Below are 13,920 nucleotides of genomic sequence, written 5' to 3'. Positions count from 1 at the left end.
GATTCAGCTTGCTTTATTATAGTTTTCTGATTACAGGAGTTGTATGACCTGGGAGGTATACTTCTAATTTTTTGCTGTAAACTCTAGTCTGTTTCTAATAAGATACAATTTAAGAATGGAGAAAAGCTATAGAAACCCCTTAAGTATTTAATCTCTATTTAACCAATCACCTTATCTTTTTATGAGTTGTTAAACAGGATTCTTTCTGCTTTTTTTTCTTTTCCCAAACATCCTCTGGTAATGAAATTACTGAGAAATGGAACTGCCCAGGGAGGGAGAAAAAAATGCAACAAACTGATTCATATAGAGTTGCTGTCTCTGTATAAAGAAACCAAAACACTGAAACTCATTTTTTAAGTCTCTTTTTCAAATAAAAGCTGATAAATGATGTTAATTCAGTTTTACTTTTAAGATCAGAAGGTCTCTAACCTGGGTTGCAAGGTTATTGCTCTTATCAGAAGTTTCAAGGGTCACGAATTAGAAATGAGGGAATTTTAAGAATCATCTTAGAAAAAAAATCCATGCCACTTACAGGATCAAATCATTATAAAATGACAAAGGCAATGTCTGGATTTTTTTTTAAGTCTTATTGAAATGTGCAAAGTTTTAAAGTAAGGCAGCAAGGTTTATGCTGAAAGAGGAAAATGATGCTCAAACATACAAAGGCTGCGGGGTTTGCAAACTCAAAGCCTTTGGGGATGGAAGGAAATGAGAGAAGGCACAGACTGTATTCCATTAAAAATGGATAGCTGCCATTCAGTGTAAGTCAACTGCACTTTCATGAAGGGGTGTGAGCCTGGTGTTGAAAATGTTCTGACTTTTCAATCAGATCAATATGCAGAAACTTTCTGCAGAAAGTTTTAAGTATTAAATGTTTTATTATAAAAGTGTTATGGAAAAAAATTCTGCTTAGGAAGAAAAGTCAAAATATCTATAACCCATAGGTGGGCAGGCAGTTTATAACATGTGGATCAATCTTCCAAGTCCCAGTGTAGGTTTAATCTCATACTGCTTGGTATAAATAAACTTAAAATGCTTAACATTCCCTAGGAGAGTCAGCATTAGAAATATCAGCCACTCCAGGAAATAAGACTTTGGCCTAGAAATGGTGTCTGGAGTATTAATGGGAAAAGTGGGAAGACAAGACATGGTGGGACTATACATACATTAGAAAGAAAACTAATACCTCCATTATCTTCTGTTGGGCTTTATAAAATTCAATGTTAGAATTCTTTTTATACCTAAAATGCTAGAATGGGCTAAGTTACAATGCAGCATGGAAAACTGATTATTGGTTAAAGTATGATTTCTCGATATTGTTACTAGGTAGTAAGCTCTTTGGAAAATACCATCGTATCTCTGAAAAAAATTCAAGAAAAACAATACAGAAAAATAATAATCACAGAGCACACCGACGACCAGGATGAAATAAGACTGCCAAATAAAATAAATGTCTTCTTTTGGAAATGATGTGCGAGTACCAGTAGTTACCAAGGGTTGGTTGATTAAATCCAAGTCAAGTTTAACTGGCCACAGTCAAGTATCACTTTAAAAGTCAGTCTATTTGACCAGTTCATTCTGAAAAAGAGCAGTGCTCTTCTTCCTTTGTTACAGGTGATTTAGACAAAATAAATATGATTTATCTGAACAAATTTGTTTAAAAAATACAAAATATCATTTTTATATAAAACTCTACCCAAACCAGTAAGTTCAGGTTTACATAAACATACACACATATATATCTTTAAAATTCCAAAAGTCCAGACACAAGCCCATAGGGGTGTGTGGCCATCATAGGCTAATCATTTAACTCTGGCAGTTGCAGGACTATTGTGAGGTGGGTGGGTCTCTGACCTACACTTAACAGCTGTCAGCTTTAACACCCTTCCCATGAGGAAATTTTTACCTTTTGTTCAAAATGTTTGAACAAAACTCACCACTGAACAAACAAGAGATACGTTAACAGGCCCCTTGGCACAAAAGGACTAAGAGAAAGTGGGTCTTATATAGTCCCTCAGGCTGTCAGTCATCTAGACACAAGTGAGTCAGCATCCACGGTGTTCAGAAGGTAGAGTTCAGGTTGAACTGTCAATCCCAGGTGGTACTGAGGACAAAAAGATGGAAAAGGATTAGACTGACTTATAAGTATTTAAAATTGGCATTTAAGTATCAATAATCAGCACATAAAAGTAGCTCTTATTTCACTTCTGCTATATTGATTTTCTTTCAGAAAATAAATGGCTTATAGATATATGAATGGTTTACTATATATAAAATAACTGACAGGAGCTGAAATAGTTAAAGATTTGTTAATGCCAAATATAAAATGTGCACTTTTAACTATTCTTGTGACATACTCTACCTCAGCATGGGTGTTTCTGATCAGGATATTAAGAGCAAATGTACTGCGAGCTTTTATACCTTAATACTAAGTGTGTTAGAACTCAAATTTCAGGGAATTCCCTGGCAGTCCAGTGTTTAGAACTCTGTGCTTTTCCTGCAGAGGGTTCAGGTTCAATCCCTGGTTAGGGAACTAAGATCCCATAAGCTGCACAGAAAGGCCAAAAAAAAAAGAAAAGAAATCAAATTTCCAATAGTCTAAATTCTGAGCCCTATTGTCTGGGCCCTAATTATCCTTTGGTACCTGAGCAGAGAAAAGCCTTTCATTAAACAAAAGAAAGAAACATAAAATGGCATGTGCTAAGAGAAAAGGATCCCAGACATTTATCAGACTTTATAAGAATTACTTTGAAAAAAAAAAAAAAGAATTACTTTAGCTGCCTTTGAAACACATTGCCAGGAACTTCCCTGGTGGTCCAGTGGTTAAGAATCAGCCTTGCCAGGCAGGAGGTTTGACCCCTGGTCAGGGAACTATGATTGCACATGCCTAGAGGCAACTAAGCAAGCCCTGGCTCTGGAGCCCACAAGCAGCAACTAGGGAGAAGTCTGTGCATGTCAATGAAAGATCCCACGAGACGCACAGCGTGGACAAAATATAAATATGAAAACAAAGCAAAAAAATATATTGCCAGACTCACTCCAGAAGGCCTAATCCAGAAGATTTGTATCAGCATTTGTGAAGTTGTAGCTTACTCTTTTTCTCTCCTTTGCATTCACCGTGGGACAATCACTGAGTCTCCTTTTAGCCCTATTGTATCACCAGGGGTTTTAGGAATGTTGTTGCCCCTTGGGACCAACAGCCTCTTTTAGGCCTTTCAGTTGTCTCATCTGTATCGAGATTGAACCTTCTGTTGTAAGAATCAAATGAGATCATGAGTGCTCGGGATGCCAAATGCACACTATAAATTCACAGAAATATTTCTAGCAGAATATAGTGCAAAAGGCACTGGGGCTGGGATCAGGCTCCAACTCTGCCATTTCCTATGATCTTGAGCAAGTTATGTATCCTTCTTGAGCCTTATCCTACTCATTTGTAAAACGGGAATAAATGCTGCATTTTAAAATGCCAAGGACATTAATCAGTTCAGTTCAGTTCAGTCGCTCAGTCATGTCCGACTCTCTGCGACCCCCATGAATCACAGCACACCAGGCCTCCCTGTCCATCACCAACCCCGGAGTTCACCCAAACTCATGTCCATAGAGTCGGTGATGCCATCCAGCCATCTCATTCTCTGTCGTCCCCTTCTCCTCCCGCCCCCAATCCCTCCCAGCATCAGAGTCTTTTCCAGTGAGTCAACTCGTCGCATGAGGTGGCCAAAGTATTGCAGTTTCAGCTTTAGCATCAGTCCCTCCAATGAACACCCAGGATTGATCTCCTCTAGAATGGACTGGTTGGACATTAATAAACTATTTCATTTTGTGTATGTGTGGCTGGGTGTGATCTCATGTCCGACTCTGTGATCCCATGGACTACAGCCCGCTAGGCTCTTCTGTCCATGGAATTTTCCAGGCAATAATACTGGAATGGGTTGCCATTTCCTAGTCCAGGGACTTTTCATAACCCAGGGATCACACCACGTCTCTTGTGTCTCCTGCACTGGAAGGCCAATTCTTGACCACTGCGCCACCTGGAAAACCAATCTCATTTTAGTCCTCAATAATTTTTTTAGACATTAAAAATGCCCATCAGAGGTTTATGATGACTGTATGAAGATGAGACAAAATGGGACCCATGATAAAACTATTCTCAACTAGAAGGCTAGGAATTATTGAGTCACACTGGCCTTAGGGCAGAATCAAGCACTTCAGATTTCAGCCTTTATACTCACTTCAGGGTTTTATGACTCAGGTTTTAGTGAAAAGTGAAAGTGAAGTCACTCAGTTGTGTCCGACTCTTTGTGACCCCATGGACTGCAGCCCACCAGGCTCCTCCGTCCATGAGATTCTCCAGGCAAGAATACTGGAGCGGGTTGCCAAACCAAGAGCAATTGTCAGATACACTGACAATCCACTGCGGCCTTAAGTGAACTAAGGTGGTGGGGTGGGCGTGTAGTAAGCAAGGGCTGCGTTTTTAGTCCCATGACCTCCAGGTTATATCACTTGATGGCTTACTGGAGAAAACTCCTTCATTGGAAAAGTTTGTTGTATTGCTCAGGGACGCTGAGAAAAGGAGCTAAATAGCAGAGGAATTGGCTAAACCTTTCAAGGGTAGAGGTACGCAAATGAATAAACTATCAGTTCTTACTTAGTGCTGGCCCTGCCCATTTTCCACAACCACCAGAAAAAGCATTCAGGTACTTTTGAAAATTTAGCACAGACCAAAGGAAAATCCCATGGATGGAGGAGCCTGGTGGGCTGCAGTCCGTGGGGTCACTAGGGATCGGACACGACTGAGCAACTTCACTTTCACTTTTCACTTTCACACATTGGAGAAGGAAATGGCAACCCACTTCTGTTCTTGCCTGGAGAATCCCAGGGACAGTGGAGCCTGGTGGGTTTCCGTCTATGGGGTCACACAGAGTCGGACACGACTGAAGTGACTTAGCAGCAGCAGCAGCAGCAAACAAAATTAGTCTATGAATCGGCAACTTTTGACCTAAAACATATTCTAGCACTCATCAGAGTATTAAGAGAAGTATCTTTGATAACTGCTCTTGGTGCTGCTAAACACCAAAGCTTGGTGTCTGAAGTATACTATTAAGTGTATACTACATACTAATCATATAGGATGATTAGTAAAAATAACATGGGTTCTGGAATTAAGCTAGTCAGGCACAAGTGCCAAATGCCTACTGACTAGTGATGTGTTATTTTAGTTTCTGGCCCTTCGGTCGCTTCATATATATATTCTTTTGCTGTAAGAATTACATGAGATCATGAGTGTGCTGAGGGCTTCCCAAGCGGCTCAGAGGTAACGAATCTGCCTGTCGATGCAGGAGGCCCAAGAGATGCGGGTCCAATTTCTGGGTTGGGAAGATCTCCTGGAGTAGGAAATGGCAACCCACTTCCATATTCTTGCCTATAAAATCCCATGGACAGATGAGCCTGGCGGGATATAGTTTATGGGGTTGAAAAGAGTCAGACACGACTAAACCTGCACACGTGCACACACACACACATACACACAGAGTGCTTAGACCCCAACTACCATAATAATGTGTTATTTTTAATGTTCCAAAGCTAAGGTGTCTAAAGGTGACACATCTGAATTCACTGGTCCTGTCAAAGGAAGGAACACAAAGTACTGCAGAGGGCAGAGCTAAAGGAAGTCTCAAACCAGGATCTTCAAATTGTGCTGCATCCAATTTTAGCTATGAAATTACACCCAAATAAAGAGTTGCCTGGTGTCTTAGTGGTAGAATTCTAAGCTTTTATGCCATGAACCAAATTCCTGCCATGGGTTCAATCCCTGGGCAGGAGCTAAGATCCCGGAAGGCATATGACAGAGCCAAAAAAAGATTTAAAAAAACAATACAAAACCAAGGTAAGAAGGGTGAGTTAAATGAGGAAGGACAATATGGAAAAGAAAATTCTCAGATAACTTCTATGGTGCTATTTACAGGATCTAGTTCTGTAAGACAGAAAGGGAAAGCTTGCAACAGAGAAAGGGAAAATGAAGTTCTAGTGACAATCTTGGAACAAATTAAGGGTTGACTTAAGTTTTTCATGCCATGTGTTTGGTGATAAGCCTAGTAGTTACTGTGTCTGAGTTTTGTATTTATATCTGGTCTTTGTATTTATACGCTTTTATTTCTAAGTTAAACAATTTTCCTTTCACCTTCCAAATACTCATACTTTTTATTGGCAGCATATACAGAATATAAATGCCTACCTCAATGGTGAAACAAGACAGAAAAATGTTCAGCTTAGAGCAGAAAAAGGCTGAGTGACAGTTTTTTTCTCAATTTTAAATATTGTAATGATTTTACCTTTAGCAACGGCAAAACTAATTAAATCAGTGATAGAAATTAGTGCTTGGAGTCTATAATTCAAGTCTTCTGGGAACTAAACCTATATTGAGCCTTGAACAAATTGAATTTGAATGTAAAGATTAGTTTCCTCATATATATTTTTTTCCAAAGGTAAATACGACAGAAATACATGATCCCAGGCAGGATGAATGTGAGAACATGAAATTACACGTTTGGAGAAACACTGGACATGAAAAGCTGAGTATGAACATGAAGAGCTGACTATAAATTACACGCAGAATTTTCATCTCATGGAGGGTCAACACCCCTAACACCTAGATGTCCAGGGAGGTCAACTGTATTCCTCTATCCCTTCTAAAGAGAAAAATCATGAACAGTGTGAATCCAGTATGTCAATCCAGGTGGTAGTTGATGTTTCGGTATTTCAAAGTTGTTGAGATCCCACTCATAGAGTATTTTCAAGGTTTAAAAAAAAACGTATCCAAGAAACCAAATTGGAAAAAGGAAAAAAAAACTTTTTAATTACAGGCCAAGTGTACATATTGTTAAATGGTCACTAAAAGCTCGTTGTAACGACTCCTAAAACCACTAGCAGGACCTCACAGGAGCCAAACTGCAGTTCTTCCCCAATGCTGATAATTCCCAGTATGCTATAGCAGCAGTTATTTCATGCCACATTTATAAAGAACAAGGACCAATTTACATAAAGTACAATTGCATATCCTTAAACATTTCACACAGAGTGCACATGACGGCACTGGAAGATGTCAGTTCTAAACATTGTTTACTATTCCAGAGCAGTGGCTGAACAGAAAGTATACTTTCCATCTGAAAGCATTAGGTGGAATACAGCATGGGAGTGTTTTTAACACTGTAAAATACTACACACATAGTGACATAAACTGACACTTAACTGGGAAAAAACATTTCATCATTGTAAGACATATATATAACTTCGAAAAGAAAACTAGCAGCTTTTACCTGGGCTTCTAAATATTTGTGAATCTGAGACTGACTGGACCCAGCCAGACTCCAGGCAAAGGTAAATGATGTTAATGTACCATCTTTTACAAAGAATTCTGTCCTCACCTACTGAGGCCAGATGAGAGCTTAAGAGGTCAGTCCCCAATATCTACAGAGTGCCCTTGTGAACAGTTTAGGGGATGACGGTAGGGGAGAGGGAGGAACGGTTGGGGAATTTGTCTCTCATGATTCTGTGCTATGTCACGGGAGGGGATGAGGTAAAGGTATGGTCAGTGGAACACAGAAGTTTACCCTTAAAGCCATGTAAATGACAGTCCATTCAGTCTGTGCTTTTGACTGTGAACAAAGTATTGGAAACAATGCCTTTAGCAGCTCAGGTGAACAGAGAACATCAATCAACAGGCACTCCAGAAGGAAGACACCAAAAATGCAGTCCTTCAATTACATTCCCATTACTGTTCTCACCAAGTCAGTGGCTATAAAAGACCTGATTATTTATCTCCACCGGACAATGTGACTTGGTTTGAGATATTCACATGGTGTCAGGTTCCACATGTAAAAATGTCAGAAGTGGCTGAAGAACAGCAGCTCCATGCTGAAGGGACCCATTTCCTCTGACTCCAGAGCTCCACCATCTGGTCTCAAAGTTTTTCCCTCTGAGGGAATGGCTGAAGAGAGGTAGCCCAGTGCAACCCTGCAGAGAGAACTTAGCAACCATAGTGACACCAAAGGACTTGCTGAGAGGGATCGAGCTTTGCAACGCTTACATCCAGAGCTCCTGAGATTGCCTTGCAAGTCATCTTGGGCTTCAGAAAAACATGATGATTCTGGTAGAAGTTGTTTTTTAGGAATAAAACAGATGGCTCCTCTTCTTTCAAGTTTTTTCTCCTCACCCCAAAGTCTCTTGAGAACATCAGTTCACAAATGCTACCATCTTTTTCTATCACTACCCTCCTGGAGGAGGAAGGGGGAGGTTTCTCAACTCTAAGTGCTCAAGAAGAAATACCATACAAGAATCCTGTACTAACATGAGAGTTATTAAAATCGGGACTCCCAAGAACATTTCAGTAAGCTCTCAGTCTGTGAGGGAAATAATCAGTGATTTTCAGAAAAGATTAGTATTAGCCACCATGATCACAAGTGAGTTTTACCATCTGTCCATTTATCATCTTCTTTAATGCTTTCTTACCCCTCTTAACTTTCAATGAAATTAAAGTGAAAATAAGTTAAAAGAATCCTGAACCTGATGGAGGTAGATTATCTCATAATTTTATATTTAATGTGAATCAAACCACCCTAATTGAGATTTTATTTTTTATAATTAATTCAAAGGGTATGCATAAGGAAAGTATTTCTCAGACTTTTAAATCCATTATCTTTTGATAAATAAACCTTGCATACCTATTCTGTCATTTGTACTATGAAAACTGTATTGCATTTTCCAAATACGTTTTTTTAACATACAGTCAGTCTTGTTAAGCATCATGCATTGAGGACTATCTCACATAAAGATAAAACAAGCTGACCCTGGGACAGTGAAAGAGTTCAGTGCTGTTTGAGAGCAGGTATCAAGCTGTCAAAGATCCTAAATCCAGTTATCAGGTTAGGAGTTCAGGAGGAAAAATAATGCCATCTTTCAAACAAATATGCAACAATGTCTTTCCCAACAAACAGCTGAGTCCTAAATGCAGTCTGTGCAACAGCACATACCTTTGGCTATGTTCACACAGTAAACCATAGAAACACACTGGCTCTGATGGCTACCTGTGAACAGTGTTTACTTAGTATAGCCAGTGGTGGCTTCTTCGGTCAGCAGGACTTTAGAGATGCTTACCGTGTGCCCACAGTCTAGGAAGGACATGCCCAGTGCAATCAAACACTGCCAACCCTGGAAGAGAAAATATGGTCATCATTCGCTGACCCCTCTGGAGGGCCCACTCACCCCCCTCACCGCCCACAATGCACTGCTCAGATGCAAACCTCTTGGCTGTACTAATTTCAATACTCAGTTCCCTCTGTTCCTACTGTTTTGTGTTTGTGGTGTGTTTCTTTTATTAACTCTCAGGCAGAATTCCTTGAAGACCGCTACCCCATTTCAGTCCTACTCTACTCCTCACAATGCAGGGCAACGACTGACTGGCTAATACAACTGCAACAGTCTCCTGAACTAAATAGTAGTAATTCATCTAGAATCAGTCCTCAGCCTTGAAAATGGGTCTTCAACATTTTCTATAGCCTCAGGGTAACTAAGAATGACTCAGCACTGTCATAACTGATCTGCATGAAGGAAGGATCCCCTTAAGTTCTATAGCACTTTTTTTGGCGGGGGGAGGGGGTGGGGGTTCAGGTAGGGGGCGTGCTTGCAGAGCTCAGTTCCCTTACCAGGGACTGAACCTGGGATTCTGAAGTGAAAGCCAGAAATTCTAACCACTACCCAACCAAGGGTCACCCTACAGCGAATTGTTAAAACAATTTCTGTCAAGGCCATACTGAGTTACTTGGGTTTCCTGGGAGTAAGTCCTTATATTGTAGGGTCAGTATAATCTTAGTGTGCCCATGGTTTATGAGGAGGAAAAAAGCAGAGCTATATCTATCCAAGACATAATTTCTCAATATTCATTAAAATGATTTTCCCAATCAAGTATCTACCCTCTGGCAGACACTGACACGGGGACTAGGTAAGTGTTATAAGATGAGCAGGGGGTTTCTATCATCCAGTCTTCCCATTCTCTGTAGCAGACATGGTATAAATTCGGCTGTCCCTAATCCTCAGTCCCTGTGATTTTTAGAGAAACCTGTATAGAATAATGAGGGAGATGCGTTGTTGGCATAGCTGCTTTTCAGTGATATAAGTAATGTTACAGAAGATGAAAATAGAGAAAAGAATATATCCATAATCCCACCATCCAAAGGCAACTACTATTACCATCTTACATAATTTACTCTAGACTCTTGATAATTTTTTTTATTATCTAGGTATTTATAATTCTGCATTCCTTTTCTTTTTATTATTATTTAATTTGCATTCCTTTTCTGTATAGCTTGTTTTATAACCATCGTTCTTTAGTAATTCTAGAATAATTCAACGAAAGGTTTTCACTACTTCCTTGTGTCGTCACTGGACAGCTATTAAGCAGTAGAGCTGGGCAGGGCTGTGAACCCACAGGTGCTCCCTCCAAAGATCTGAAATCATACGACACAGGTCCCTTCTCCAACCCCATCTCGTACCACTCTCTACTTTCTACACGACTGATCTTCTTTGAGTTTTTCAAACATAGTACACTCTTGTTAGGAATTATTAGGAATGGAAACCAAACAGTGTGACAGATTTAGAAAAATGATAGCTCTTAGGAACAATGGGAAAATTTATGGTTAAAAATATTGTTTAGTCACAGCTGGTTTAATGATTTCACATAAATGGTGTCAGTAATCTGAAGACAGATAACCATATGCTCTTTTGGGTCCTTTCTCTTCTGAGTGTTAGCCCCCCATGACCACCCCTGCCCCTTCCAACTGGACTTACCAAGTAAAACACAAAGCTCAGATAAGCTACGCTGACCACTGCAGCCACCACGTACAATGCCACATGCCCTAGATCCTGCACATAAACCACGACAAAGTACATGTTGATGGAACAGATGATAAAGACCAAGATACCGCCTGCAATCCTCCAGCCTCTGTCAAAAGAATCAGCACAGTTATTGGTAGAATAGTCCAACCTGTCCACAAACAGAAAAAAACACTGTCTTTTGGGGTCACAGGACAGGAGTAAGTGGCATTTCAAAATAAACCAAAAAGTGCTTATGTTCCAGATTAGGTTAAATGAGCCAAAGTTACACAATGATAGGGAGAAAGAGGAAGAAGAAAAAAAAAACACTATCAAATAATCCCTATTATTTAAGCCCCTAAAAATGCAACAAGCCTTACAAGTGAAAAAGTCATGAGTCCCTGGAGATGCAACAAGTCATTTAAATACCCCACGTACTTTAGAGATGTTTATAAAAGGTATTAGCTTATGCCTCCCTCATTAAGATCATTTAACATGGATTTAAGATACTTTAACCTTCAGTGGCTGAAGTTGAAGAGTTAAAGCCCTAAAAGCTAAAAAATTTCCCCCCAGAAACAAAAAATGTGCTTGTCCTCCGTTGTTAAATTCATGGTGTCCTTTTTAATTTTTTTTATACTGAAGTACAGTTGATTCACAATGTTGTGTTCATTTAATTTTTGGCCACACCCTGTGGCATGTAGAATCTCAGTTCCTTGACCTGGGATGGAAATTGCACCTCCTGCACAGGAAGGAAGAGTCTCAACCACAGGACCACCAGGAAGTCTCCAGCAGTCTCTATTTTCTAAGTCAGAGATCAAGGGAGCAGCTCTAGCAATCATGTCTTAAAGCATAGTCCCCCTATGACTTAATTTCTGACTGGTCAGTTTGATGAAGATACCCTTCCCCCCGACATCTTGGGGAACTAACAGAAGTGCACTCACAATCCATTGGCAAATTCGCTCATTACAGGCCGCAAGCTCGTAAACGTGAGGATGGGTATGAGAGCAAACGGAAGCTGCAAAAGAAAAAACTAAGATCAGATGGGGCTACGGGGGTTCCTGTGACACCCCAGAGAGCAGCACTGTAGCAAAAGGGACCCACAGACCCTGTCTCACCTACTCTGTGAGAAATGATTCCTGTCATCACAACATGCTGGAGGGTTATGTGGAAATCTGTATGAACCTAGCATCAGTTATGCTCATAGTGTCTACAAAGTTTGTATCTGCCTTGTCTTCTTAATCTCCATAATACCCAACAGTCTCCTTTACATTATTTAATGTTTGCTTGGGTTAATGAATATTGTGTTCTACATAATTACAGCTTATAATCCCCATTCAACAGGCTTAGAAAAAAACAAGTCACTTCTAAAAGCCTTCTAGATACCAGAGATTTCATAAGCGTTCACCATAGACCAAGACTGTGCCTCTCTTTTCCTCTGAATTTTCCCCACACCCACTCTAGGCTTGGTACCTAAGGGCAATACAGAATGCCTCCTGACTCAATGTGATGTGAGTTTCCCCAGCTCCCTCCTCACTTGTAAGCTCTGAAGAACATTCAGGAAGTCATTCATCCCTGTTAGATGCTCCACGTCTTGGAAGACGGCCACAAGCAGAGTGGGGATGATGGCAATAGAGCGGGTCAGAATCACTCGGGCAAAGCGTGACCACTTTAGGTTCAGGAATCCCTGGAAGAAAACACAGAAGCAGGATGAATGTCTGGAAGGAAATAGAAAAAGGGCTGGGAAGTTTGGGAAGGCACGGGATTAAGAAGGGACAAAAGGGCAATGTCCTCTCGTCGACTCCCGTCACGGCAGCACGTACCTCCATGACAAACTGGCCGGAATAGGTCCCCGTCATGGTGGAGCTCTGCCCCGCAGCCAGGATCCCCACTGCCCAGATGTAGAGAGCGGCAGGCCCGAAGTAACACCCCAGCACAACACCCTGCAGAGGCGAGGGAGAGAGATCACCCGAGACAGCACCCAAACATGTCCTTGGTGTCACTTCTCCCTGTTCCTGGCTGCGCACCCACCCTACCAAGCGCTGTGCCGGCGCTGTCCCAGAAGCTAGACTCGGGTCCTGACCTCATTCTAGATGCTTTCAACCTAAATTCTGCTGGATGGGCCCCCATTCCTCCTCAGCCTAGTCCCTTCTCTTCTCTAGGCTCCTAAAGCCTTTATTCTCACCTCATATATTAAGCATCAAAAATAAAAATGACTACAACTCACTTCCCAAATTATATTCCTGAACACACTATTCTGGAAGATGGTGATAGGAATGGAGGGAAACCTCCAATAAATTTCAGAAACGTTAAATACTATGTATTGTGTACTGCTGTAGGTTCACAATGTAATCAGCATAAAAGGGACAGAGAGGCCCCAGTAAAGACCACTTTACTGGAACTTCCCTGGCAGTCCAGGAGTTAAGACTCTGTGATACCATGAGGGGGCAGAAATTTCACCCCTGGTCCGGAAACTAAGATCCCGCATGTCACACAGTGCAATCTAAATAAATAAATAGTCTTTAGTCACACACACAAAAAAGACCACTTTACCAGGGATACTTCTATAGTCTCCCCAATTAATACCTAGAGAACAATATGCTATCAACATAAGTTTGGGAATCGCTGATACAATTAAATCATCTTGTCAGCTGATCTCCTATTCCCTTCCATGTAATCCAAAAGGCTTGTCTGGCATCTGGGCCTCTGAAAAAAAGACACTCCACAGAAGATATGCTGAGCTCTGAAGTGAACCCACTGAAAAGACCAGACACTATGCTGAGAATCTTGATTCAGGAGCAAAGATCAGAAATCCCAACACATTTACCCCTTTGTAGATGTCCACAGCCAGTGTTGAGTTATCATCAGGGAAAAGGTGAGTGTGGGGACTGCTACTGTTTTTACAGACCGCAACCTGGAACCAAAACAGTTTAGAAACAACTTTTAATTTTGAGTCCAGAACTCAGAGAAGAAGACCTCTCCAACAGCTAACACACAGATGGATCATCTAAGAAACAAATCCTGAAGGTGAGACACTGGACACAGATGACAGCAGAAACC

The 13,920-nt window shown here is 40.8% G+C and overlaps 1 protein-coding gene across 7 annotated transcripts in view; it reads right to left on the bottom strand.

Annotated features, from left to right (window-relative positions):
* Window positions 1–1,442: 1,442 nt before the first annotated feature.
* Window positions 1,443–13,920, bottom strand: part of LOC129537284 (natural resistance-associated macrophage protein 2) — a 31,016-nt gene continuing 18,538 nt past the window's right edge. For 6 of the 7 annotated variants that reach the window (XM_055396832.2, XM_055396833.2, XM_055396836.2 and 3 more), the window contains exons 11-17: window positions 13,688–13,774; window positions 12,684–12,803; window positions 12,398–12,547; window positions 11,805–11,878; window positions 10,840–10,993; window positions 9,151–9,204; window positions 1,443–2,104 (exon numbers count right to left, since the gene is read on the bottom strand). In XM_055396832.2, coding sequence (XP_055252807.2) covers window positions 2,027–2,104; window positions 9,151–9,204; window positions 10,840–10,993; window positions 11,805–11,878; window positions 12,398–12,547; window positions 12,684–12,803; window positions 13,688–13,774 — 717 coding nt within the window. In that variant the 3' untranslated portion in view covers window positions 1,443–2,026. The other variant, XM_055396838.2, reaches the window with a different exon arrangement.

This window comes from Moschus berezovskii, chromosome 6 (genome assembly GCF_049115385.1).
Source record: "Moschus berezovskii isolate FMDL1 chromosome 6, NW_MosBer_1.0, whole genome shotgun sequence".
In the NCBI taxonomy this organism is placed as follows: domain Eukaryota; kingdom Metazoa; phylum Chordata; class Mammalia; order Artiodactyla; family Moschidae; genus Moschus; species Moschus berezovskii.
Note: the sequence above shows the minus strand (reverse complement) of the source record. Positions and strands in the feature narration are given on the sequence as shown.